Source organism: Agelaius phoeniceus, chromosome 10, assembly GCF_051311805.1.
Source record: "Agelaius phoeniceus isolate bAgePho1 chromosome 10, bAgePho1.hap1, whole genome shotgun sequence".
NCBI lineage: Eukaryota > Metazoa > Chordata > Aves > Passeriformes > Icteridae > Agelaius > Agelaius phoeniceus.
The window spans coordinates 17,761,684-17,786,940 of NC_135274.1; the positions used below are offsets into that span (position 1 = coordinate 17,761,684).

Genomic DNA, 25,257 nt, shown 5'->3' on the forward strand with positions numbered 1-25,257 from the left:
AGATATGAGCTGTCTCTGGTGAGTGCTGTTCAGTCAGTACATACCATTCAAGTTCACTTGTTGTGCTGTATATGAGATAGTTGCAGGAAATTCCTGGTTTGGGAATAGCTGGGATAATTTTTGTCCAGAGAGAGACTGAATGTTTAGTCTGCACTGAATATAGCAGTTTGTTGCATTTTTCTCTGCAAGTTTTCTGTTTTCTATATATTTCCCTTTCTGTTGCACATCCCCTCCTTCAGAAATGACCACAAACTGTGCAGTTAATATCTGCATTTCTCCTTCGTTAACTCATTCATGGATGAAATGAAACTTCTGTTAAGCTTTTTTTTTTTTAATTGCCACTGCACCACTAAAACAACTTGTGAAAATAGTTCTGTATAAAATGATTAATTCATGACCAATAGTTTAAAAAAGTTATAAATATTTAGAATCTTTTGAAATATGACTGAGGACACTTAATGAGGAATTTAGAAGATATATTTGACATTGTTCTTCAATTCTCTGATGTTTCATTTTTCAATGAGTTGTATAGTCCTTAAATATTTAGACTAAAATATAAGTGCATGTTAGCGATGCTTCAGATGCTTCCATTTTTAGCCTCAATCGTGAGACCAGTGTGATGGGTTTTTTCAGTATTCTGTATCTTTACTTACTGATGCTACCATATATTTACATATATATAATTTCAGGTTTAAAAATTGCTGAAATATAAAGAAAAATGGCAGTAATGCATTAACCTTGAAGATGTGCAGCAGGATTGGAGATAAGCTACTCAAAGGATGGGGTTTTAACTGGTCTCTGATCTAAGACACTTGAAGTGGAATGTGCTCCAAGATATGGCAGTCTGAGCTTTTAGTTTATCTTGTTGCATGCCTCCTGGGGAAAAAAGATTACAGTGGATTGTTAAGAGCCATGTAGCTCACTGTGATCCTCAACTTTCAGTAGCCCAACAGGGCTCTTGAAGGCAAAGCCTAATGAGAAATACAATATTTGCAGATATTGCAATTGTAAAGACTTTCAGAAAAAAAACAGTTTAGGTCAACACCATGGATAGAAAGGGAATCTGACCACCTTCTGTGTCCAGCTGACCTGGGTGGGTTTTTTTAATATTAGTCTGTGTTAACAATCAACATCTGGTTTTCATTCTGTTATTTTTTGCACTGGAGGCTTAAGAAAGGTTTTCTTTCATCTCTCTTTGGAAGTAATGAAGAATTCAAAATTATCTTTGGTTCCTCAGAAATTCTAGGCTACTTACAAGCTAAGTTTCAGCTTTTTATGGAGAGAATATGGCATTTTTTTAATATATATATGCAAGAAATAACAGCCCCAGAAAGGAGTTCAGAATTGAGGCTAAGGCAGTTGGGCCGGAGTCAGGCAGCTCCTCTCTGTTTTCACTGGTTCTAGTTTCTGGGAAGATTCAAAATCCATAGTGTAGGGTGTTTGTTTCTTGCAGAGGTTTCAAGAGCAACTAGTTGATGAGTAAAACTAATAAAATGCCAGCTGTTATGTTTTGCTGAGAATCTCTTATTGCTGTCTTGGTGCATCTTTATTTTTCTTTATGATTTTGTTTGACTTCTGAAACAAACCAAGCTTGGAGGAAGTCCTTCATCTGCAGCCAATTTATCACAACAGTAAAACTGATCCTGATGTAGGGTGGAAACAGAACTGTAGCTGACTACACTGTTGAAGTCCCATGGAAGAAACTTCTTGAGATTTTTGGCTTCTTTATTCATTTAGTTTCCTGGTAACAGAATAAAGTTGAAGCTAGTTATGATGTTGGTTTTTTTTGTGTACAGGTCTGGGTTCACTGACGTCTGTGGTTTCATGGCTTATGTAGGAGCAGCTGAGCAATTTTCAGATAAAATGAAGAAAATAATTGGGCCATTTTTTTGTCATCATTTTGCTGTTGTAGTAAAGTGTAATTGCAAAAGCACACTGCTTGAGTAAAACCAGTGTTAGGAAAAAAGGAAGGAACCAGTGCATTAAAGATAATTTGGTTTTCAAAAATAGACATTGCCTATCTTTCTAAGATACACAGTCCGGTTTTGAGACATGCCTTAGGCTTTAATATAGGAATTTTAAGATGAAATTACTGGACTGTGTTATGGGAAGGTCATGCTAGAGGACTATGGTACATTTCTTCTGTCCTCAAAATATATTTCATCTACTCCAGGCTTAGAATTTTTACTGTGACTTTAAAGAGGGGAGAAAAAATTTGTGTCTAGAGATAAAATGTCCACCCACTGAATCTCCAAATGTTATTCTGGTATTTCATGTGGTGTTATTTTCTGTGTTTAACTTGCAGTAATGACAGATATCTGCATTAGGACTGAGTAGGAGTAGCGGGTTGCTGAGTGTGAGCTGTGACAAACCATTTCTCTTTTTTAGGAGTGTTATTAAGATTTCTCACACTCTTCATTATTTCTCTCCATCTTCCACCAGTGTGTATTCCCAGTGAAGGGCCAGGGGAAGGAGAACATGGTCATGTTTTAAACATAGTCCCCAACTGGATTACCAGATGGAAGTAATACCCATGGGAGCACAGTTGCAGCCTGGGACTGCTTATGAGGGCTTTTAAACTTTTCTTTTGATCACTTGACAGAATTGTTTTGGGTTTTATAAATTTTATGGAGTGTGGGTTAGGGTTTATATGGGCTGACCTTTGGCAACACTGTGTAGGACTTTGTAATTACAAACATCTCAGCACTAAAGGAGTAAACAAATGTTACTGCTTAAGCATTGATATCAACAATGCTTTTGTGCACTGGGGTCCTGTTCCTCCAATACACACTTTTGCAAGACTCTTTCCCACTTTTTGATCTGCCTTCTAGATCTCTCTTAAGTGAGAAGACATTTTTTGAAGGTTAAGGTTTTGAGAAAACTGAGGAAAATGGTGGGACCCATTAAGTTGCTGCAACTCCCAAAGTGGATTTATGGAAGGCCTCCTGTCAAAATGTTTGACCATTTTATGGATAGATTTGAGATAAAAGTATTTCAAATAATCGTCACAAATAAATTAAGTCTGGCCAAGAATTCAAAAAACAATTGGTGTACATTAATCCTGATTTTTATAATAAAAAATGTTAGAACTTCTGAGCCTGTGGACACAAATATGTGTCCAAGTTAGTGATTCTATAAAATCCAGTTTTCTGAACAGGAATTTAATGATTAATGCCTCAGAGTGCATAATCACATCTTTGCCAGAAAGTGTTTTTCTCTTCTTTGGCTCACAATCTGCCTGTTTAACATTATCTGAAGAAAGACAAACACAAAGGTGTTAAGGGTCTTTGTGCAAGAGCCAAAGTCTTCTCTGCAGCTGAATGTTGGCCTCATTTATTATAGGATATGTGTCTCCTGGTCTCCACATCAGCTCATTTTTTAAAAAACATTGTCTAAGCTGTTATTGGAGCAAGAGACTGATAGGTATTTTTAAATGCGTCTTTGAGTTTGTTGTCTTCACTCATAGGGCATGACAGAATTGTTCTGTTGCCCAGCTTTTCTCCCTTTCTTAACATTTGTGATCATGGCTTCATCTTAGAGGCAGCAGTTTCCAGCAGCTTGGTGTTTCCTTCTCTCTTGTGGGTTTGGTTTTTTTGCTGCTGTTGAAGGCCAGGGGGTTTGTAAGGTGATGTTGTAGGTGGGATTCTTTCCCCATGTGGATTCTTTGGGAAGACTCGGATGGAAGTGGTGCCTGGGGGAAGATGTGGGTGCTTGCTGCCATTACTGCTGAGCCATGTCCTTATGAGTAGCTCCACGAGGAGCCTGTGTGGTGGTGCTGCCTGTCTGGTCAGCTGGAGTAGGAGAGAGGAGTGCAAAGAGGAGTTCAGGACCAGTTGTCAGAGGAGACCATGGGAAAGTGTTGAAATGGGAATAACTAGAGTAGAAATTAATTGATTATGTGTGTAGAGTATAACTGAAGTATGAGTGTGTCATTATATGTCTTCTGTCCCCCATCACAATGAAAGAAGAGAATGAACTAGATTATTCCTCAGTCTTTTTCATTACTGTTTTCTATGATTCAGCTATTCATTTAAATAAAACCCATGCTGGAGTATATTTTATGGTTTTTCTCTCTCTTGAGTTGTTGAGTGCTTTGACAGGTACTGCTGCCACCCTCCACCCTCCATCTTTCAGTGTAGCAAATGTAAAAAAGGAAGCTAAAACTAATGTGCTCTTGCCTTCTTCCTAGGTACACTTTAGTCTGAAATCAGTTTACAGCAGAAGTAAATGGCTTGCAAGACTGCTTATAGGATTGTGAATGTGACAATTTAAATGCTAGTCTGGGCTGCAAGACACAGTGAGATAGCATGAAGAGCCAGATGATGTTCACTTTATAAACAGATATAATGAAATCACTTACAATTTATAGTTTTACATCTTTCTTCTTCATGAGCTTTTACCTTCCAACTGCATTCCTGCATTGCTCTTCTGTTCATTGTGCCATGAGACTCAGTATGCTGAAATTGGCAGTATTTGATATTATGGAGTGGTTTGTGTGGCATTAAAATTAAACCAGGGATAAATGTAACCACAAAGACAGGTAGGAAATCAATATATTAACACCCATGAGTTCTGCACTATTCCAGAAATACTCAATATTTACAAATCTGTTTGCATGAGCAACATATGCTTCTGGCTGTGGGAAATTAAGGCTCTCTTTCATCTTCCAGCACTGGGCTGGAAGTTTTGTTGCTGTAGTGACCAGCAGGACACCGGTTCCCAGCTGGTGAGGCATAGAGCATATATGCTCATTTTAGATCTCTTAAAAGGCAGCAACAGTCCCAGCATGACACTGTAAGGAGGCAGCAGTAGACATTGCTCATAAACTGATGGGAAGTGTGTGTTGTATCAGCACTTCCTCCTCTGCTGTGATTTACAGCAGTAGGTGGGAGTGAGGAGGGGTTGGCAGAAACCATGATTGCAAAAGGGAGTTTGGGACCCACCAGCCTTGAAGGCTGATTGAATGCTGGAGGTGAGTTTTGTGTCTGCTGATGGGAAATTTAGTACTGTGTGTGTCTCGTGGAGGGTAAACCTCTGCTGATGGAAAGCCTGTCAAAAAGGCATGATTTCTGGAGATAAAGACTTCAGCCTCAATAGATGCATCATTCTGCTGGGTGATCTTTTAAAGGCAGAAAATAAGCACTAAGGAAGGCTTCAGTAGTGGGAACTGTGTGTGATTATCTGCAGTGATAGGGAAGTTTGTTAATGGGTTTATTAATCTGTTCTCTTAGCCCATTTATTCCTCCCCTCTGGTTAAGTTTTGAGAAATGAAAAAACATAGAGTGTGGAAGAACAATTTGAAATTTTCAGGTATGAACAGAGTGAAGTCACCATATTTTAAAGCACAATACCATATTTTGAAGAACACTAATAATAAACAATATTCTGTTTTTGCCTTTCTCTAGGACTCCAGAGCAGTGTCCGAGTGTGGTGTCTTTGCTGTCAGAGAGCTACAATCCCCACGTGCGTTATGGGGCTGCCATGGCTTTGGGGATCTGCTGTGCAGGCACTGGAAACAAGGTGAGGGCCACAAAGAACCATCTGTGGCCAAGACTGTTCCTGCTCCCTCCTGTGACAGACACATTGTGTGCACACATCACACATGCAGATGGATTTCTCACACATGTACACTACCAGCCAGCTGGAGTACAGCACTACTTTAAATTCTTTAACTTTACTGGGCATAGAGTTTCTTTTCCTGCTTGTGCAGAATAGGTAAATTAGATTTTTTTTTATACATTACTGCCACATTCTTGGAATTTTGTCTTCAAAACTTTTCTTAGAGTTTTCTTACTGTCAAGTTGCCACTGAACTTTAAATGTATGTTCTGTACTCCAAAATCAATATTCTTTTGCCCTTGGAGTGCCAGTGACAGAAAAACAGCAGGTGTTTTGCTTACCTTCTAGCTCTTTTCATCTTTCCTGTGATACACAATTCATGGAAGATCCATGTAGTGAAGCCAAGTGCAATGAAATTGAATTAAATATATTGTAGTTTCAGGAGTGTAATTAACAACCAGTACATTTTATGTATTCTCACTTTGTAAGTATCAGTGAGGGTTAATTCTCATGGATGGTAACAGACCATTTATAGTAGGATTCCTGCTTCTGCTGAGGGAAGTGAGCACTCATTGGAACAAGCAGCAAGTCAACTTGGGAATAATCTCCCTCTGCTTCTCCCACATATGTATAATAATCTGTAGTGGTACAGAAATACAGTTTCAGAACAGGTGCACAGACAAAGTAATATGTCATGCTTCTGAGTCTTTGATAAATCTCTTGCTTATCTGTCTCATCTCTTCCTGTATTAAACATTTGGTCTGTGGCTCTTGCGTGAGCGCTCCCGAGTGTCGCTGGTGCTGCCAAAAGCACAGAATGCTGACGTGCACTGCCTGCCATCTTTAGTAGCTCAAGCATGCAGATTTGAAAGCAGATCTCAGAGTCCTATTTTTATCCAGGTCACTTTATTCTCAAGTGGAAGGTGGAATCAAGGAGTTGGTTATTTTTAACCTGCTGCATCTGACAAGTTTATTTAAGTGGAAATGCTTTTAGTCGCAAGAATGAGTCTTGTTTTATTTCCAGATACATTGTATGATGACCTAAACCATCTGATTACACAGAAACATGTCTTCCAGAGTTTCTATTAGTAGGTTTTGAAGGCCCAAATAGATTCAGTTTTGGAGATCAGAAAGTTCAGCTTTTTGTCATAGTGGGTGTTTCATCCATGGTACTGAATGCTTGCCAAAGAGTGAATGAGTCACCTTCAGGTGAAGAAGTACAGCCTCCAACATAGCTCAGATGGCAAAAGCAGTGTTAATGAAGGCATGATGTTATTTTAGAAGTGGTTCTTTGAAATAATGTTCTGTATAAAATTAACTTGTTTTTAAAAGCCTTACCTAATGGAAGTAACACCAAGAGTGATCTGAATTGGGAATCTCTTGCACTCTGCACTCAGCTACATTTGCTCATCCTCAGTTGAAGTATAGACAGAAGGACACTCTGAACAAGAGAATACTTAAAAGATGCTAAATGCTACAGGTCCTAACAATAAAGTGTAAGGCAAAGAATTTGGAAGCTAATGTGATGAATGCATCTGTTGCTTATACCTGTTGTTTAGCTGTTGCCCTGTTTCTGCAGGTAGATCTTGTTCCATCCATCGATCACTTGTTTTCAGTGTTTCTTTACTTTTTCTTCACAATTTTTAGATTAAAATCTACAGTAATACAGATTTCTGCTTCATTTGCCAAGAACAGGCAAAACATTTTTTAAAGTATATCTGATAGCATCAATCTGATAACCTTTCATTGGAGAATTGAATCCTGGCATTCTAAAAATGGTAGTATTAACTCTATGACTGTGTATTTCTTCATTTCTTTTAGGAAGCAATCAATTTGCTTGAGCCAATGACAAATGATCCTGTGAACTACGTGCGTCAAGGAGCTCTGATTGCATCTGCCCTTATCATGATCCAGCAGACTGAGATCACCTGCCCAAAGGTAGCATGTCACACCTAATGTGCCTCTTAGGTGGGAAATTGTCTTGGATGCCAAATCTTTAGTGCCTGGCATTGCACATAAGCATGTAAGCAAGAGACTGCACATGTCTTGTAAAGAGCCAGAGCTGAATGTACAGTGGGAAGCTCCTGCTTGGATCAGAGTGTGTGCTCTGAATGATAGGAACATGCCTGATGGATGGCAGCATTCTAACCCTGGGCACTACAAGAATAAATGCTCTTTCTTAAAAGCTCTCAAAGCATCATGTAATGATAGGCAAGTGACTGTCAAGACATAGGTTTTGATGATACTAAAGCTTAGTTTTGGATGTGGTGACCATGCAGAGAGGTTCTGTTACAGCAGTGTTTCCTTTGTAGTTCAAGTGAAACAACTTCAGAACTTTCAAAACTGGCTTAGTGAGTTCATAACAAATACTCCATATTTTAATGGAGTTTTCTGCTCATAAGGTGAAAAGGGTTGCATATGCTGTGTTTAGCTTTTAAAAGTAGGTTCCCTGTGAGTGTGTGACAGGTGATGATATGCAAACATTTGTACAGACTAAAAGTCCACATTGGAGAAGCTCTGAGATTCCACATTTCACCTGCTCTGGTGAGTGCTGAGGCAGAGCAGTAGCTGGTACTTTGCTACTCATCTGCTGCATATTGGTTGCTTTTATTGATGTCATTTTAGAAACTGAACTGTGATAAAAACAGACACCTTTTTACTGCATTTGGATGAGAAGAAGGAAAAAAGCCTCTGTCCAGTGGCAGATTTTACTTGGGAAAGTCAGAGGGGATCTACAAACGCAGGTGTTTGGGTATTTCTAAGTCACGGAACATGAAAATTTGCTGGCAGACAGTTTGTTCCTTTGAATTATTTTTTTTTTAAAGAAAGAAAAATGTTAGTTTTCACTGACCAGAATCTGGGAATGTTGTTTATATTATCAGAATTCTAGTTCAAGTGAATAAGCCAAGAATAGTAGTTCACTTGAATAAGCCAGTGGAGAACACTAGACTTTTGTTAGATTCCCCTGTCCTCCAAGATACAAAGCTTCTGTAATGTGAAGTTGAATTATCTCTCTGTGGAAAGAAATTAATTGTTGTTTTTATTGTTTGTTCCTTGGTTGTTTTTATTGTTTGTTCCTGGAATGCCAGGCCTCAGTATAGGAGATCAGGTTTAATCATTTTGTGTTGCTCTAGTACTGGGAAAATTATATAGCTCTCCTGTGCCTCAGTTTCCCAGCAGAAAGAATTAATGATTTATTTATGAAAGGACATTATGAGGATTGATTCATTTTAATTTGCAAAGCACCCTAATCCTCTTGGGATGGGAATTGCAGTCTGCTCTGAATCAGTCAGCCTTCCTAAAACATGAATCACTTGCTGAGTCTGCTTGTTGGAGTTTCTGGCTTTTTGAGATGATAGGTGAAAGACTCTGTTTGTCCTAAAGAAAAACGTGGGTAGGAAAATAGCTAGTGAAAACATTGATTATTTGAGGTGTGTAATAAGGCAGATCTCTTTTCCCAAAGAGGCCTGCAAAACTTGACTTCCAAGTCATGTGTGATACTTCTGCTTGATAAAAGAGTGGTTAAAATAGTTGGCCAGCAAATACAGGATGAGATGTATAGTTTGGGAGTCAGTGGCTTGTTTAGAAATGGGGCCAGAAACTGAAACACCTTAATGCCAAATTGTTGCCTGATATAGATACAGGAGGCAATTCATTGTCTGGTCATAGAAGCACTACAGATATTAAAAAACAAACAGAAACAAAGTTCCAGATTAAAAATTAATAAAAAATACCTGAAATATTCTGCCAGTTCAGGAACTAAACACAGAATACAACAATTTTGCTTTTTATAAATACCCCAAAAGTTGGTTATAACCATTATTGTTTCTTGCTCAAAAGTAAATATTTTGAGAGATATGCTTCCAATTAAGTTATTTATTATCCATGGGAAACTTTTTGGAGATCACTGCCAATCTGAAAAAAAATTACTTAACTCTGATGTGAAGTGGTGAAGTTCTTCAGAAAAGGAGCCATTTTTAGATTGCCAGGACATATTTTGATCTGATTAGATTCCTGAGTGACATGCTGGACACTGTGTGCCAAAGGGCCTGACTTGATGGATGTGGGTATTTGCATTGCTGAATAAGCACCTAGGAAGAGCAGTGTGGTGATTTTTGTGTCCCACAAGCTGTAGAGTCTTGATGGGGCTACAGAGAAGCTAAAGTTTATATATCATCATCTCCTGCTTCTAAATACCTGGTGATGCTTTGCATGTGAGAGATGGTGATTTTAAAAAACACTGTGTCATAGAGCCTGGCCAGCTTCCTGTCATTGCTGCTCAGTTTATCTCTCCTGGGATTTGATATATTTTTTTCAGTTTACTTATTTTTATTAGTGAGCTTTGGGTTAGAAATAGTTTCAGTTCTCTGCTGATCATTTGGGAAAGATGGTAGCAAATAATCTTCCTTAAATAGTTCAAGATGTTTTTGGGAGTAAAATGTTGTCAGAGTTTTGAGAGCTGAGCATTGCAACACCAAAATGCCAGGAATAAACAGAGATTTAAGAATCAAAGTATTTTGGTTTAAAAAAAGCCATTTTTATTGTGAGAAAAGGGTAGATGTATGCCTTTGAATTAACTTCATTGTGATCTTCCCTTTGTGTTTGTCCTCCTCTTTGTTGTGCTCAATCTTTGTTTAAATGAATAATTCAAAAAAATTTAAATTTTAATAGTTTAAATAAAGGATTGAATTGTGAAATAAAGAATTGTAATTACATTAACTCCTTGGACTTGCAGGTTGCTTAAGGGCCAAAAAGGCATAGCAGGTGTTGAGTAAAGGTGGTTTGGTCTCTTTGGAATTGAGACCAGTTCCTCCATGTGCAGCCAATGTGATTTTTCCTGACCTCTGTTGGTAGATTTAAGAACCATATTAGTACCAGATATAAAATATTAAGAAGTTTATTTTATGAAATGGAATCCAAAGTTACAGATGTGATGAGGTCATCATAACAGAAATCAATGACAACTTCAGGATATGTTTGTGACTTGCAGGGCAATGAAGTCAGCAGTTTTGGAGACAAACTAGGTGTTGAACTACTTGAAAAAGTAAATTTAATTCCTGGTTTTGTGTTAGGATAGTCATCTTGGCAAAATGAGAAAATAATAAATAAGGTCAAGCCTTTTCCTCCATCCTCCTTCAGTCATAATGGCCTTTTTCTCCATCTTCCTTCAATCATATTGGCCTGTTGTCTTTAAGATGTGAAGAAACCAGGACCAGATTGCTGTTGGGATTTTTCCCCCCATTTAGATGAAATGCTAGGTCTTGCTAGGGTGCAAGAATGATTTTGCAATATTCTGGTAGCACCTTTACTTTATGAAAGCCCTCTGCTGTGAGATGCTTCTGTACACTCCTTCAAAAGGGCAAGTGTATAGAGAGTAACTTCATCTTTTGAAGAAGATAGACTCAACATGCAAACAGTTTAAAACCTATTTTATTAGATTTTATTAATGCTCTTGTGCTTAAGAGCTTGAATTTGCCAGAAGCATTGTGCAAATCACCTGCCAATATTTCCTGTAATTAACTGTTTATAAAATCTTGTTCTTGACAATCTCCTGGGCTTCATGTGCATGAATATTGACTGGTGGAGGGAGAAGTGATAAATAGCCTGATAAATGACAGCCCTTGGTGGTAGGAAATGGTGTTGTAATGTTCTCATATCTCAAAGTCTCTGTTGTTTCCTCACTGTTTCCAAGGTTCTGTGTTTGGCTTCATTTGAACTCACTGCCATGCCATTTTGGCCAGCACTAGTTATCAGAATGGGGTGTGTGTTTTGTTAGAAAGATGAAATGAGTCATTGTCTATATTTTAGTGTTCCTCCTGGAAGCTGCCCAAATAAATTTCTAGGTAGCATTTCCAAATGCTGTAGAATTTTTGAAGTGCTTGAAGATTTCAAGGGAGAAACAAAGCTTGTGGGTTTCATGGCATATTAAATAAACTTACACAGTAGTTTGGGTTGTGCTTGTTGCTGTGGTTTGAAGGAAAAATAATAGCAGATAAAAGGGCTTTACTAGACAAACTCTGGCAGGTTTTGCTTCAACAGCTTAAGAAATGGCTGGCTGTTGACATCTTGCTCCATTTTGTAGGAGGTGAGTGCCCCAGCACCTTCTCCCAATAGAGAAGCATTGGCTCCATGTGAGGTTAATACTTTCCTGAACTGCTGCAGCCAGAGCTGCCAAAGCAGGCTTTCCCCTGCAGCAAGGAAGGTTTTCATCTGGGACCTGATCCAGTCAAAATTCCCATTCCTGTAAAGCATTTGCTTTGTAGGAACAGCCTGAACAAGCGTGAGGGCCTATTATGCATTTGAGTGTTGAGACCTTTGGTCTCAATCCTTGGGCTGGGTTGGCCTGGCCCCTAAGTCTGGATAGTCTCTCACCCTTTCATAGAACAATTTTGCTTCCATTGACTTTAAACTCTGGAAAGGACACACTTGCTTAATGCATTTTCCAGGCCTGGCAGTGATCCATGGCTCACAATGCACAGGTATGCAGAACTTATATGAACACAGAATGCTCTTGAGATGGAATTGATTATTTTTATGAGAGATGGCATGAGGACTGTTTCTTACTGCAGCTGTTCATTGCTTGTTCACTGAATGCCTGCTTTCAGCTGATCTGCTGTAACCTGTCCCTGTCACCTGGAGAGGTGGCAGTCGATGTGCTCAGGTGGAGCAGCCAGGTTTCTGTCCTTGGTCCCTTGTCAGACACCTCTCTGCCCTGCACGGGGTCCTGGTGCCAAAGCTGGCAGGTTCCTGGTGGGCTTGTTGCCTGGGTGTTCTGTTCATGTGCTCTGTCAATGCACATGTGAGTAGGAGCTGAGGAAGGTGTACTAAGGAAGGGGTTTTCACAGAGGCAGTGCACCATGACCAGGGAGGTGGATGGTTTCCCTTTCTAGCCCTCTCTCACCTTCCCAAGTGAGGTGTTCCTGCCCTCTGTTCCAAGGCTGCTTTGTCAGTTCAGACACCAGTGTGAACATCAGCAGTTCTGCTGAATGCCTTCTCACTCCACCCAGGGTTTAGTTCTCTGAAGATTTGATTACAGTGTAAATTCTGGATTACAGTCCACCAAATGAGCTTTGTAACATATGTCTGTTTTCATAAATATTCCAAAACCAGAGGCTGAGCCCAGAGTCAAGGGAATGATGTTCTCTAAACAGAGGCACTGGAATTCTGCTGCTCAGCTCAACAAATAGTTTTACCTGTTACTTCTGTTTCCCAGTGTGTCTGTTCCAAACAATACCTGAAGGCTTAGGTTCACCTGGTCTGCATGTAGCTGCCTTTGAGGCCCTGTTCCAGGCTGCAAATGCAAACTAAGGTGTTTTTCCAGTGTACAAAGAGGTCACATGTAAGAAGCAAACCATTTACACTGAACATGTAAACCTCGGTGTAAGCTTTTCTAAATAAAAATCATGAGAGCTTGAAAAAGCATAAATGGAGTGAAGCAAGAGCAGAGTTTGATCTGAATACCCAGAATAAAGCCTGCATTGTGTGTGCAGTATCTCCCTGCCACACATCTGTCTGTGTGACTGCCCGGATAATTCATGTTGCTCATTTTTCTTAGTTTTAATAATTGCAAAATAACTAAAAACATTTTAATGCAAAAAGGAATTGTGAGTGGAGAACTAATATTAGCACACAAATTTTTGGACTTTGGGGAAAAATGGAAATAGCTGCTATTTTCCCCTGACAGTTCTAATAAATGCATGCTGCTCTTCCAGAGAATTGTTGTTTTGTTCAGCTTTGCTGCTGTTGGTCTGGTGCTTCATGGTAATGAGACTGTCCATTGGTGTGAAACAGCCATTTTAATGCAGTCCTATTGAGCAGGACTTGCTTGTATGAATGTTAATGTCTTCTGGTATCACAAAGTGGCTCAGTCGGGTTAGATGCCATCAGTGCTGAATGAGTTGAGGTGACAAGTAGTATCACTGGGTTACTGGCTGAAGGAGTGAAGGCAGGGAAGATGTCACCTAGAGAGTGTCTGTTCATTTAGGACACCTGTGTTTTAAGTGGTGTGACAAGTGACCCTGCATTGAAAACCCTTTTGCAGAAAGCGTGGTCTTACTCTGAACTGTGCAGGGCTGCCAAGCAGTGCTGCAGCTCTTGGGTATAATGCTCATGGGTTGGAGAGATGGTCTCTGTCTTTTATTTCCACCCCAGATATTGGACATAATATCTCAAAGGTCTGGTTTCAACTTCTTACTGCCACTGGTCAAAAATTCACACGTGAAATGCAGTGCTAGCATTGCCTTGGCTGCAGGATTACCTCCTGGCTCAGATGTGCTTTTACAGGGCAATCTGATCTTGTTCCTTGCTGAGAAACCCCTGCAGTGTGATTCATCCCCTCAGACAGCTCTTCATTCTGTTTCAATGTTTATTTTTTACATTGATGAATCCCAGTTTAACAAAATGTTATTCTCAACACAGTTCTCACTGACTCAGTTGTATGAATGGATGTTTTTTCACAGGTGTGAAAGCTTTCTGCAAAGCTTGAGATTGCAGATTGGGATTTTCTGGTCTGTTTTTTCAGCTAGAAAAATTATACTTGAGCTATATTGTTGCTCCATTGCATATATTAAAAGACATAAGTTATTAATTTATGGTGAAGCCCTGGATATTGCTGGATGTGACAGTATAGTTCTGTCTCTTCAATACTTGGTAAAGTGAAAGATGAAACCGTTCAAGGGAATAATGATAACATAAGCAAAGATTTACCAGTTTCCTTTACTGTGTACTTAAGATATTGTGATGAACATATCATGGCATAAACTGTTACTTTATTAAATATTTTCTTTAATGATTCTCACTTAAAAGGTAGGAGTGAAATAGCAAAATTTGCTGATGGTGCATCATAGGGGCATTATTGGTACAGCAGAAATATTGTGTAGGAATATTGGAAAAAGTTGTTGCTTTTCAGCAATAGGAAATGGAGGAAATTTATTAAAGTGCAGTGTCTGTCACATAAGAACATATAATAGTTCTTACTACAAACTCATCAATTGATCTTTTATTCCAGTGACACCCTAGAGATTCTAAGGGTATTCCTATAAGGTTTGCAAAATGTGATTTGGAAATGCACATCCATCCTGAATATTTTAAAATCAGTATATGGATATCTTCAAATGGGGAAAATCTCTATAATTCATTATTAATGGGGTGATTTGTAATACCAGTGACTAAAGCTGTTGCAAATGTCATTGTAGGGTGCAGAAATTGAAGATGCTTCTACTGAAGATGGACAATTTGACTCATGCAGTCAGTTTTATAATCTCTCTCTCTTTTTTTCCCCTTTTTATTATTTTTAACCAGGTCAGCCAGTTCAGGCAGCTCTATTCCAAAGTGATCAATGATAAGCATGATGATGTTATGGCAAAATTTGGAGCAATCCTGGCACAAGGCATTTTGGATGCAGGTAATTCCTCAAACATGTAAAGCTGCTAAAATTTCTTCAACTTGTTTGGTTGCAATCACTGTAACAACAAATTTAATTTAGGAGATAAGGTGCTTGTTTTATGCCTGTCATGTCATAGTAGCAAGAAATCTCAGTTTTCATAAAATTTTAGCTATTTAAAGAAATAAACCCTGTTTTGTAGTTTCAGCTTGTATCAGCATGTTTCTGCTAGGAGAGATTCAGCCCAGTCATTGAGGCTGAATTTATGTACAGAAGTCTGGACAAATACAATATTTCTTCTCTTAGTCTGTTTTGTCACGCTGAATGTTGATTTATTATAGCATGGTAGGTTGCTGCTTTATTTTTCTAAATCATCATCTGCTCCAGAAATTCAGAAATCATATGGTATCCAGTCTTCATATTTTTCTTTTTCTGTTAAAACTTTACATGACCAGTTTTTAAAATCATATATAAGTTTTTATATATATGTCTTTAATAACTAGTTTTTGCTACTTTCATGATTATTAAAAGAGATTGCACAAAGGAGGAAGCACAGTTAACTGCATCAGTGTTTCTTCAGAAGACCCAGTTAGTTTCACAGCCTACTGCTACTTTTTTCTAGCAAAGAAAACATCATTTCATGAATGTTAATGACTCAGTGTTGAGTCAGGAAGAGGATTCTCTAAGGCCATCAGCATTTCACAAGGGCTGAGTTGCAGGGCCTATTAAGGACAGTTTCTGTAAGCAAAGAGGACAGACAACATTTTGAATTTTTCCTTCTGCTGAGATAGCATTTGTACAATGCTGTGTCTGTCAGTGGCACTTCTTTTATAAGTTTTGAAACACAATTTCTCCCATCTGGTCTCCTGTGCTGAGGCCTCCTCTTGCCATGCACCTCCTTATCCCCTGTAATAGGCAGAAACAAGCTGGTTTTTCCTGTACTCTTGAGATCAAGATTAGTCCTGAAGTCCACAAGCAAAGGAGCCTCAGAATTTGTCTCTGTGCTGTGGCTCAGGCACAGCAGCCTGCAGCGGGTACGGTGTCTGTGTGAAATCCTGCACCTCCAGGCTGTGCCATGGGGGAGAAGAACGTGGTGCTGCCTGCTCCTTTCTGCATGGAATCAGGTTTAAAAAGCTTCCCTGCTGGCCATGTCAGGCTGCTCTGTCACAGAGGACCAGGCCTGCTCAGTAACAGGCACCACCTTCCTGCCTCCTGGTGCCCCTGCTGGAGCTTAGGCTGAGCAATGTTCTTGGCATGAGACTCTCAGAATACTTTTGGTTGTTCCCATACTCACACTCAGTTCCTGGGAAGTCAGGGACTAGCTGGCTCTGGGATTTTTCTCTCAGCAGTACAGACCTGTTTCGAATTCTGACCCTTAAGATTAAATCATAAAAATACAACTAAAACCTTATTTGCCTCCTGTGTCACCCATGTATTGTATAATGATTTGGAAACCAGAAATGTCCTGTTACAATAAACTTTATGGGAATTTGTGCCAACCTTAACCTCTTTTTCTTGCTGAGAGACTCAGGGAAGGCTGTGAACTCCTTTTCTTAACCTATTGCCACTTTCATTAGAGCCTCCTAAAAGAACAAATTCTTTTTATCCTTCTTATACAACTGGAAGTGCTTATCTGAAACAATGAGTTACAGAATTTAATTATTACCTGGAGGAAAATATTCTTTGTGTTATCTGCCACAGCTGGGGCAATTGAACTTCATTTTGTGTCTTTTTTTTGTGGGGTGAGGAAAAAAGCCCAATTTTCTTCCAATGACAGGGTTGGATTAGAAGTGCAAGATTTCCAGTGTATGCCTGGGAAATGATGAGCTGGACGTGGGATTTTTGCTCTGACAATGAGGCAGCCACGTAGGCTGGTAGTTTAATAGAAGGAGTGGGGTACCTTGGAAGCACTGAAGTGGAAATGAAGAATTTGGTCTTTGCCATTGCTGGGGCATTGAGAAACCCCAGCAGCAACACTTTCCTTTAATAAAATGAGAAAAAAGTAGACACTAAATTTAACTTAGTGCTTGGGGTTTTTCCCTAAACGCCCCTTGCCCCAGTGGCAGTGTGAATTTTGGGAGATGGACCTTATAGTACAAGGATCCTTGAAATTTTTTCTTTAGTGTTTTTTGAATTTTTTTCCAGGCATCATGTTACAGCTTTTATTCATCCAGCCAAAGATCTGGAACACATTCCAGAAGTTATGTGTTCCCTTCCAGGCAGTCAGGGCTGCCATTTAATCATGAAGATAAATCACAATTGTGCAGTATTATGTCTCCCCACCTTTCCTGCTCCCTGCAAAATCCTGGGAGTGAGGGTGAACTGTTTCTGGGTATAAAACAGCAGAAAAAAGTAGCATGACAGCATCTTTGGAATATTAAATCTGTTGCTCATTCAGGAAATTCCAGAGATTGGATAATTCTAGGTTTTATCTGAATCATAGGTTAAAATTCTGAAAATTAAAGTGCAAAAGTTTGATAAAGTCCAATTAAGCTGCTTGTGCAACATTCACTGGGCTGCTTGATTCAGAATATCTGCTGATAACCAGGGCCTGGTCCTTACAAAGTGATGCAGTAAAATAAAGTTCAAAGCAAAGATGGAGGAGAAGACCAGAAATTTGAGTGTGCTCTGCTTGACATGTTTAAGGATAGCACAAGACCTCAGGCAGTCTCCCCACTGTGCTGTGGCAAATTCAGATGAAAAGGCAAGAGATTGCTATCAGAGAGAGTTCTAAGCAGCAGAGCAGACCTAGCAGTAGAAAAAGACAGAGCCATATCTTTGTCTTTCTTCAAGACCTAGCAGGAAGGAGTTTTCCTGTCAAACAGCAGGAGATCTATTGCTACACAAAAGGAAGAGGAAGGAGATAGAATGTAGGCAGAACATCCTGCAGGAGGGCATCAGAATGTCCCACCTTGCACTGCCTCTGCTGGACTAACCCTGACAGATGCCCAAGATGACAGTACTGCTTCAAGTTAGGGCTTTCATTAGTTTTGGCAGCAGAAGAGAATTCTGTTTGTCTTTAAAAATCAGCTCCATTGCTGTCTGGCCCTGCCCGAGGTGGCTGTTTGTGCAAGCCTGGGAAAAGCTACTCCAGTTTGGGGTTTTCAGCTATGAGGTGGCCTGAGGAGTGGGTGCTTGGGATTTAACAAAGTTAACCTCCCTGCACCAGCTCTTGTCAGCGGTAATGGACTTGGTAATGGTAATGCCTGGTGCCCTCTTCAACTCAATGCACTGTGTTTATCAGCAGACAGAAGATCAGATTAACACTTTCTTACTCTGTCTGCAAGTCTAGTCTTTCAATTTTGTTTCTAGCTCAATGTTTCTGCACTACATCAACATAGGGACTTGTTTGGGTCTCTGCTTTGCAAGTACAAATCTAAGACTTGGTTGTCTGGCAGAGATGTAATTTTTCTGCAAAGGCTGCAGGAGCTTGTCTCTGTGCAGCTTAGATTGATAATGTCTAGAAACAACTTCTGAAGTTGCTGTTTACATTTTTTTTTCTACTGAGATGGTGTAAGATAAAAACCTAGGCATATTTCTTCTGAATAACTGATAGTTCAGGGAGGCAGTCACAGAAAGAAAAGTTTCTATGTGCTCAGCTGTATGTGTACTGTGTTCCTCTTGAGCCTCATCTTGGGGATCATTTATATGCCATGTTTTAAAACTGTTTATGGCAAAAGTTTGTCTTTTCCTCTCCCTCTCACTGCCTGTACTTTTGTCTAACCTGTATCCTGGCAAAATGAGCATGGAAGAAGGGCTCTATTCCCCGATTGTTTGGGTACTTTGGAGCAGTGTGGTCGCTGTGCTGTACATCTGTTTTACTGAGTAAGCTGAGCTCACAATAAAGGAGGAAGTGTGTTCCAGAGGAGGAAACTGGCAGCACTGTGGCCTGTGCAGGCCTTTGACAGCAGCTGTTTGACATTCATTGCTCAGGTGTCTTTATGGAGTACCCAGGAATCAATAATTCACTGACTTTCATGATTCCTTACAGGGGGCCATAACGTCACCATTTCACTGCAGTCGAGGACAGGACATACACACATGCCTTCTGTGGTGGGGGTTTTGGTCTTCACCCAGTTCTGGTTCTGGTTCCCTCTGTCACACTTCCTGTCACTGGCGTTCACCCCAACCTGTGTCATTGGCCTTAACAAGGATCTTAAGGTATGTAACAAGAAGAGACTGAAAAGTTGCTTGGAATATTCGAATGGTCTGCAAGGCGTGTTCATTGATTTGCTGGTTTTCTTTGCATGTTTCCGACTTGTTTGGGCCAGAAAAGGCACAAATTACCTGGAAGAAATCTGAAAAACAGGCTTAAATTGCAGAGCTGGTGGTGGGAATGGGAACAAGAAAAATGTAGAGAGCAGACACTGACCTCTTTACTTAAAAGTAGCTTAAAAAGAAAGGAACTCTATTTAGAGTATTTTGGCAGAGGCCACCCCACTATCACTCTTGAAGGTCAGGGTTATTTTTTTAAAAAGTGTGTTGCCCCCCCCAGCCTCCCAGATAAATTATGTGATGTTCTCCCCTAGGAAAGCTAGCAGTGGGAAAAGAGGATTTGTTTGGATTCCTTGGGGACTAAATATTAAACTGAGCAGCCATGGGTACTGCACTTTTCTTGTGCATCTGTTCTTCCAGCTATCAGCTGTGGTACAGCCCCTGTAAGCTGTGTACCATGCTGTGTCTCCTGTGCTGAAAAACTAAGCGAGGAAGTTCCAGAAAAAAGCTTCTGGATGTGACAGCATGGGGGTGTTTAAGAACTTGGATTGGCTATCAGAAGATGCTTTCTACCCTTGCTTAAGTAGCCAAGAGTAAGAGAATGTGTGTCACTGGTAACTCACCCCCAAATGTCCAGTCCTTTGGCAGGAAGGGAGTGTCAGTGCTTGGTTTGCCCTCGCGTGCATTGATAGAGCAGATCTTCACTTAGATCTTAAACCAATTTTGTGTTAATACACACAAACACAGCAACAACATCAAAACCACAAAAGCTTTGAAGCAATGAAAACAAAGCATGGTGTGAATAGGATAGAGTGTATGGAGAGGGCTAGGAGAGCTTGCCAGAGTCAAATTATAGAATAATTAAATAACATTGTTCTAGTTGAACCACTGCCACTGATAACAGTTTCTCAGCTTCCGGAGAGGGAGAAGGGGAAGCTTGTATTCTTTAGAGGATCTGTGTTTGTCTCTGCTGGAAGGAAAATGAAGCTAAAGTAATTATTCTGCTGTGGATTTTTCCCCTGCTTTTCTAGTTTCTAACATTGTTTTAAACTCTTTGTCTTAGATGCCGAAAGTCCAGTACAAGTCCAACTGTAAGCCGTCCACATTTGCCTACCCACCACCTCTTGAGGTACCAAAGGAAAAGGAGAAAGAAAAGGTATTTGAGCTGGCTTTCTGTGTAAAGACTAACCTCTTCTCCCTCCTAGTATAAACATTGACTTTGGTGGTACTACTAGGGAATCTAAAGAGCAAAGGAAAAATTGGCAGGTGCTGTAGTCTCCAAAAGAGAATTCTAGGTAAATTTTCCTGCTGTGCCTGGGACTGTTGATGATTGTGGCATACAAGTGCTTTGCTACTGAATTCCTGCAACCTCCCTTGTCTGAAGTGGTCAAGCAGAAGTATTGAATAAAAAAACTGCTTTCCATGCCCTACTGACTTGTATGTGCAGCACCCAGCACAGCAGGGTCTGTTCTGTGACTTGAGCTCCAAAATGCTGCTCCAGTGCAACCATTGAAAATATTAGGTGAGACATTTCTCAAATAGTCCCATATGGAAGGAGCAGTGGGCCCATGTGCTAGAATAATTGCTGTCAGCTCCATGGATTGCAAAAAGGTGAGTGTGGCACTGAGAATATCTCGGTATTGAAAAGGAGAAGATGAGACCTGTGGGGTCACAAGTGGGACAATAGTGGAAGCAATTTGTCTCCTGGCACAGGATGGTAAAAGCTGTTGAGCAGAGCACGGCAGCAGGCAGAGCAGCCCTTAGGGAGCAGTTGTGGAGCAATGGAGACCTCAGGCATGTCATGCTGATGAATGACATGGTGTGAAAACTGTAAAACATCTTACCAGAATTGACTGCTGGACAGGACAGATTTCCAGGCCACCAAGGAATCCAGAAATTAACCCTGATGAAAGGCAAAGCTCACTGCTTATAGCTGTTTTCTTGCCTTTGAATAGGATGTGAATTGGACAAATCTTTTCTCTTTAAACTTCCCTGGCCAAAAGTTAAAATGTGCCAAGAGTCCACCGTTTATTCTCACCAGCAATGTGACAAATGCTGTTGCTCCCTGAGCCTCTCAGAAAGTTTCTGCCATTTGTTCCCAAAAGACTCAAGCCTGGTGGGCTGAAACTCAGTATACTATGTTGGATCACACTGAATGCCTCATCTGTTGCCATATCCAGGTTTCCACTGCTGTGCTGTCCATCACTGCAAAAGCCAAGAAGAAAGAGAAGGAAAAGGAGAAAGAGAAGAAGGAAGAGGAAAAGATGGAAGTGGTGGGTGCACACATTGAAACTTAAATGTCTTCTTCCCCCCCACCCTTATAAATGTGGATGGTGTGTCAGAAAAGTTGACACCCACTTATCTCTGTCCTCTTGCAACCTGTGTTATGAGCAAAGCACTGACACATTGCTTCAGACACTGGTTAGCACCTTTAGTCTGTGTGTGCACTGCTAAAAGCAAGAGGTCCTATTAATTGTGAATCTGTTATTTCTGACAAATAAATCTTCCTCAGTGTTGTTAAGTAACTGACTTCCTGAATGGCAAAAGCTTGTTTTGACAGGTTTATGCACCTTTAACTGCATAAACCTTATGAGTATTATTTCATTACCTGCTGGTTTTAGACCCAGAGGAATCTTCTCTCTTATCCAAGTAATTTTCTTGCTAATGCAGAAAAGGTTTAGTAATTTCATGTCCTTGGGACCTCTGACCTTTTAAAAAGGAGTGTTGTAGCAGTTGCTTGATTGTGTCTAATTCACCTTGAGAGCACTGAAGAGTTTAAACATTCTGGTTTTGCACATGCTTAACCTCCTATTTTGAAGCATTCACCTTTTTGGCAGCAGTCTCTTATGTGCTTTGCCCATCTATCAAAATGCCAAACATTTATCCACACCCAGCTCAGAACCAGCTGAGGTTTGAGCACAGGTTCCATATGCTGCTCAGTACTTATGGTGATTGCTTTGGTCCTCTGATGATTTCTTTCAGCTCATAGACGTGACATTGGAAGTTGTCATCCTGATCTGTGAATAATGTGTCATCCTGGAGCAAGCTGAGTAATGGAGAAATGAATTTTTGGTAGTTGCTGTAATTTGGAAAACATATGGCAGCTAAAATTCTTGGTGACAAAAGACCCTTTCAATTGTGCCCTGCTCATAAATGGAAATATTCCAAGAAAAACTGTAAGCTGAAAGTGCATTGTGGACCCATAGAATTCTTTAGGTTTGAAAGACCTCTAAGTCCAACTTGACCCCAGAAATGCCAATGTCACCACCAAACCATGTCCCCAAGAGTCACATCTACACATCTTTTAAATACCACCAAAGATGGTGACTCCACCACTCCCCTGGGCAGCCTCTTCAAGTGCTTGACAACCTTTTTGAAGAAGAAATTCTTATTAATATCCCACCTAAACCTCCCCTGGCACAACCTGAGGTCATTTCTTCTTGTCCTGTGTCTTGTTACCAGGGGGAATGACCCCCACTTATCTCCACCTCCTGTCAGGGAGTTATAGACAGTGTAAAGGTCCCCATTGAGCTTTCTCTTCTCCAGGCTGAGCGCCTCCAGCTCCTTCAGATGCTCCTCACAGGTCATGCCCCAGATCTGTTGCCCTTTTCTGGACACATTCCAGCACCTCAATGTATGTCTTGTAGTGAGGGGCCCAAAACTGGACACAGGGTTCAAGGTGTCACCTCACCAGTGCCAAGCACAGGGGACAGTCCCTGCCCTGGTCCTGCTGTGCACACTGCTGCTGACACAACCCACAATGCCATTGACTTTCTTGGCCACCTGAGCACACGCTGCCTCATGTTCAGCCACTGGCAACCAGCACTCCCAGGTGCTTTCCCTTTTGGCCTCTTTAATTTAAATTTCAGTCTAACAAACCCCACACATGTGGCATTAAATCAAATGTCTGTATGTAAAATAACCTTCCTAGACCTACATAGGTGTGACCATATTGTAGGCACTGAATGTCATGCAGCTGGCCCAGAAAATTCATTGTCTCACGCATCCAAGGTATAATCTCTGGGTTTTGGTTTTGTTCTCCTTTGTCAAGTTTCCTTGTCACCAAACATTGCCTTTTCTTTGAATTATTCTTACAGTTCTATCTAGTAAGCAAAATGTGCTGAATAGATGCATATTTCTTCTAAAATTGCTACAACCTACATTTAAGTGCAGGTGTTAAGAGGAAGCAGTATATTAGAAGGGGTTCACATGTTGGTCTGTGTGTGGCCAGATTTTTGAAAAATTTATTTGGCTGAATCGAGCAGAAAAGCAAGGATAGCAAACAGGGAGCTTGCTGCCACCTGCTGTGTTTGAGTTGAGTGTTTTGCCATTGTCCTAATGTTTTAGAGGTATCATTGCTTTCATGTTTCCCTCTTATGCCTGTTATGTGACTAGTAATCCATAGTTTCCAAGGGATCTGCAGAGCAATGAGCAGCTGCTGTGCCAGAGAAAGCCCTGTCTGCTGTTACAGGACATGCCATGCATTCAGTGGTGTTCCCAATAGTTTCCTGGTGGTTGTTCCCATCTTTTCTGTTTTGTTTTTTTTTTTTTTTTTTTGTTTGCTACTCAAATGTTTCTGAGCAAGAGGGAAAAAATGACCCACCTTTTGAAGTATGTAAAGGATAGTGGTTTTTTTCCTTCTGCTTTTTGCCTCTAGCTGCTGAGTAATTGATAAGGGAGGGATTCACTGTAATTCCCTAGTGAGTTGCTGAGTTCGAGTCATTTTGGGTGAACTGCTGTCACTGCCAGTACTGTGAAATGTCAGTGACAGCTTTATAGCTGCAAAAATACAAGGGCAGTTTTTGGCAATTTTCATATGCTCAGTAATGATATTAAAGAATCTTCAGCTGTGACAAAAAGTGGTGAGTGAGTTTAGAGAAAAGGTAGGAGAAAGGGAAAGCAGAGGTTAAACTGTTTCACTGCTACCTCTCACTGAACTTGCTTTCATCTGCAGCTGAGAGTGAGGCGTTGCCTTGTCAAGAGCACTTAGATCCACGCTGGCATTTTCTGTGCCAGCTGATAGATAAATATTAGCATGTTCCTCAGCAAAAGAATGGTTTCTCACCACACTGTGGGATTGCTGCCTAACTGTACCTTACCCTGCTGAAAGGTTAGAGGCTACTGCTGAAATCATACTGATCTTCTCTTCTCCCTCCACAGGATGAGAATGAAAAAAAGGATGAAAAAGAAAAGAAAAAAGAGCCTGAACCCAACTTCCAGCTTTTGGACAACCCAGCCAGAGTCATGCCTGCTCAGCTCAAAGTTCTCACTATGACAGAGAGCTGCCGGTACCAGCCTTTCAAACCAGTAAGTGTCACCTTCCCAGTCCATGTGCTTGGCAGAGCATTCCCAGTGCTGGGCTTTTGTGTAAGGCCCAGAAGTTCTGTGTGTACATGAGAACTCACAGCTGGTGCAGCACTGGAATGTGTTGCAGAGATTTGCAGCTTTGCTGTCAACATATTTCCTTTTTTAATGTCCCTCTCTGCAAATGGTCACAGGCAGTTCTAGCTGGGAGAACATCACCGCTGCTGCAAACCTTTTCACCATGCTAATGCTGCTTTATTTCTCTTTCTTCTTGCACCTGTGTCAAATGTGCAGCATGAAAATCAGACATACTCTGTGTATTAATGACATTGTTGGAAACATAAAGACTGAGCCATGATCTTTAAAATAGGCTGAGAAGTTGTTCAGGTTCAGTGTCAAAGCAGTGAAATACATCAGGACTTGTGCTGGAGCTTTATTACTCTGCAGTGGGATTTATACCTACATGGAGGGCTTTTTTCATTGAATGTACTTCCTATTGAGTTACATCTGGCTTTAGAAAAGTTCCTTCAGCTCCTATAAACATAGAGAAGAGAGAGCATGTGATTGTCAGATGGAGAATGAAGAAGGTCTTTTAGCACTCAGCCCAAGGGGTAACTAACTTCTGTGAGATCTCAGATATATTGCAAATCTGATAAGCTGGCTCCTGAACTCTAAATCTCTTGAGTCAAAGTCTTCTGCCCATTATTTTTGTTCAAGAAATAACATGCTTGACTTAACCCCATTTCCAGGATTACGCATGGGAAAATGGTGTTCAGTAGTAGTAATACTTTTTCCTGGA

The 25,257-nt window shown here is 40.4% G+C and overlaps 1 protein-coding gene across 1 annotated transcript in view; it reads left to right on the plus strand.

Moving 5' to 3' along the window:
• The window catches only part of PSMD1 (proteasome 26S subunit, non-ATPase 1), a 65,564-nt gene that overhangs the window by 38,114 nt on the left and 2,193 nt on the right, over positions 1-25,257 (plus strand). The window contains exons 17-23 of the mRNA XM_054639197.2: positions 5,406-5,520; positions 7,379-7,495; positions 14,858-14,960; positions 18,931-19,100; positions 20,218-20,310; positions 21,335-21,427; positions 24,315-24,461. Coding sequence (XP_054495172.1) covers positions 5,406-5,520; positions 7,379-7,495; positions 14,858-14,960; positions 18,931-19,100; positions 20,218-20,310; positions 21,335-21,427; positions 24,315-24,461 — 838 coding nt within the window. The remainder of the gene's footprint in view (positions 1-5,405; positions 5,521-7,378; positions 7,496-14,857; positions 14,961-18,930; positions 19,101-20,217; positions 20,311-21,334; positions 21,428-24,314; positions 24,462-25,257) is intronic.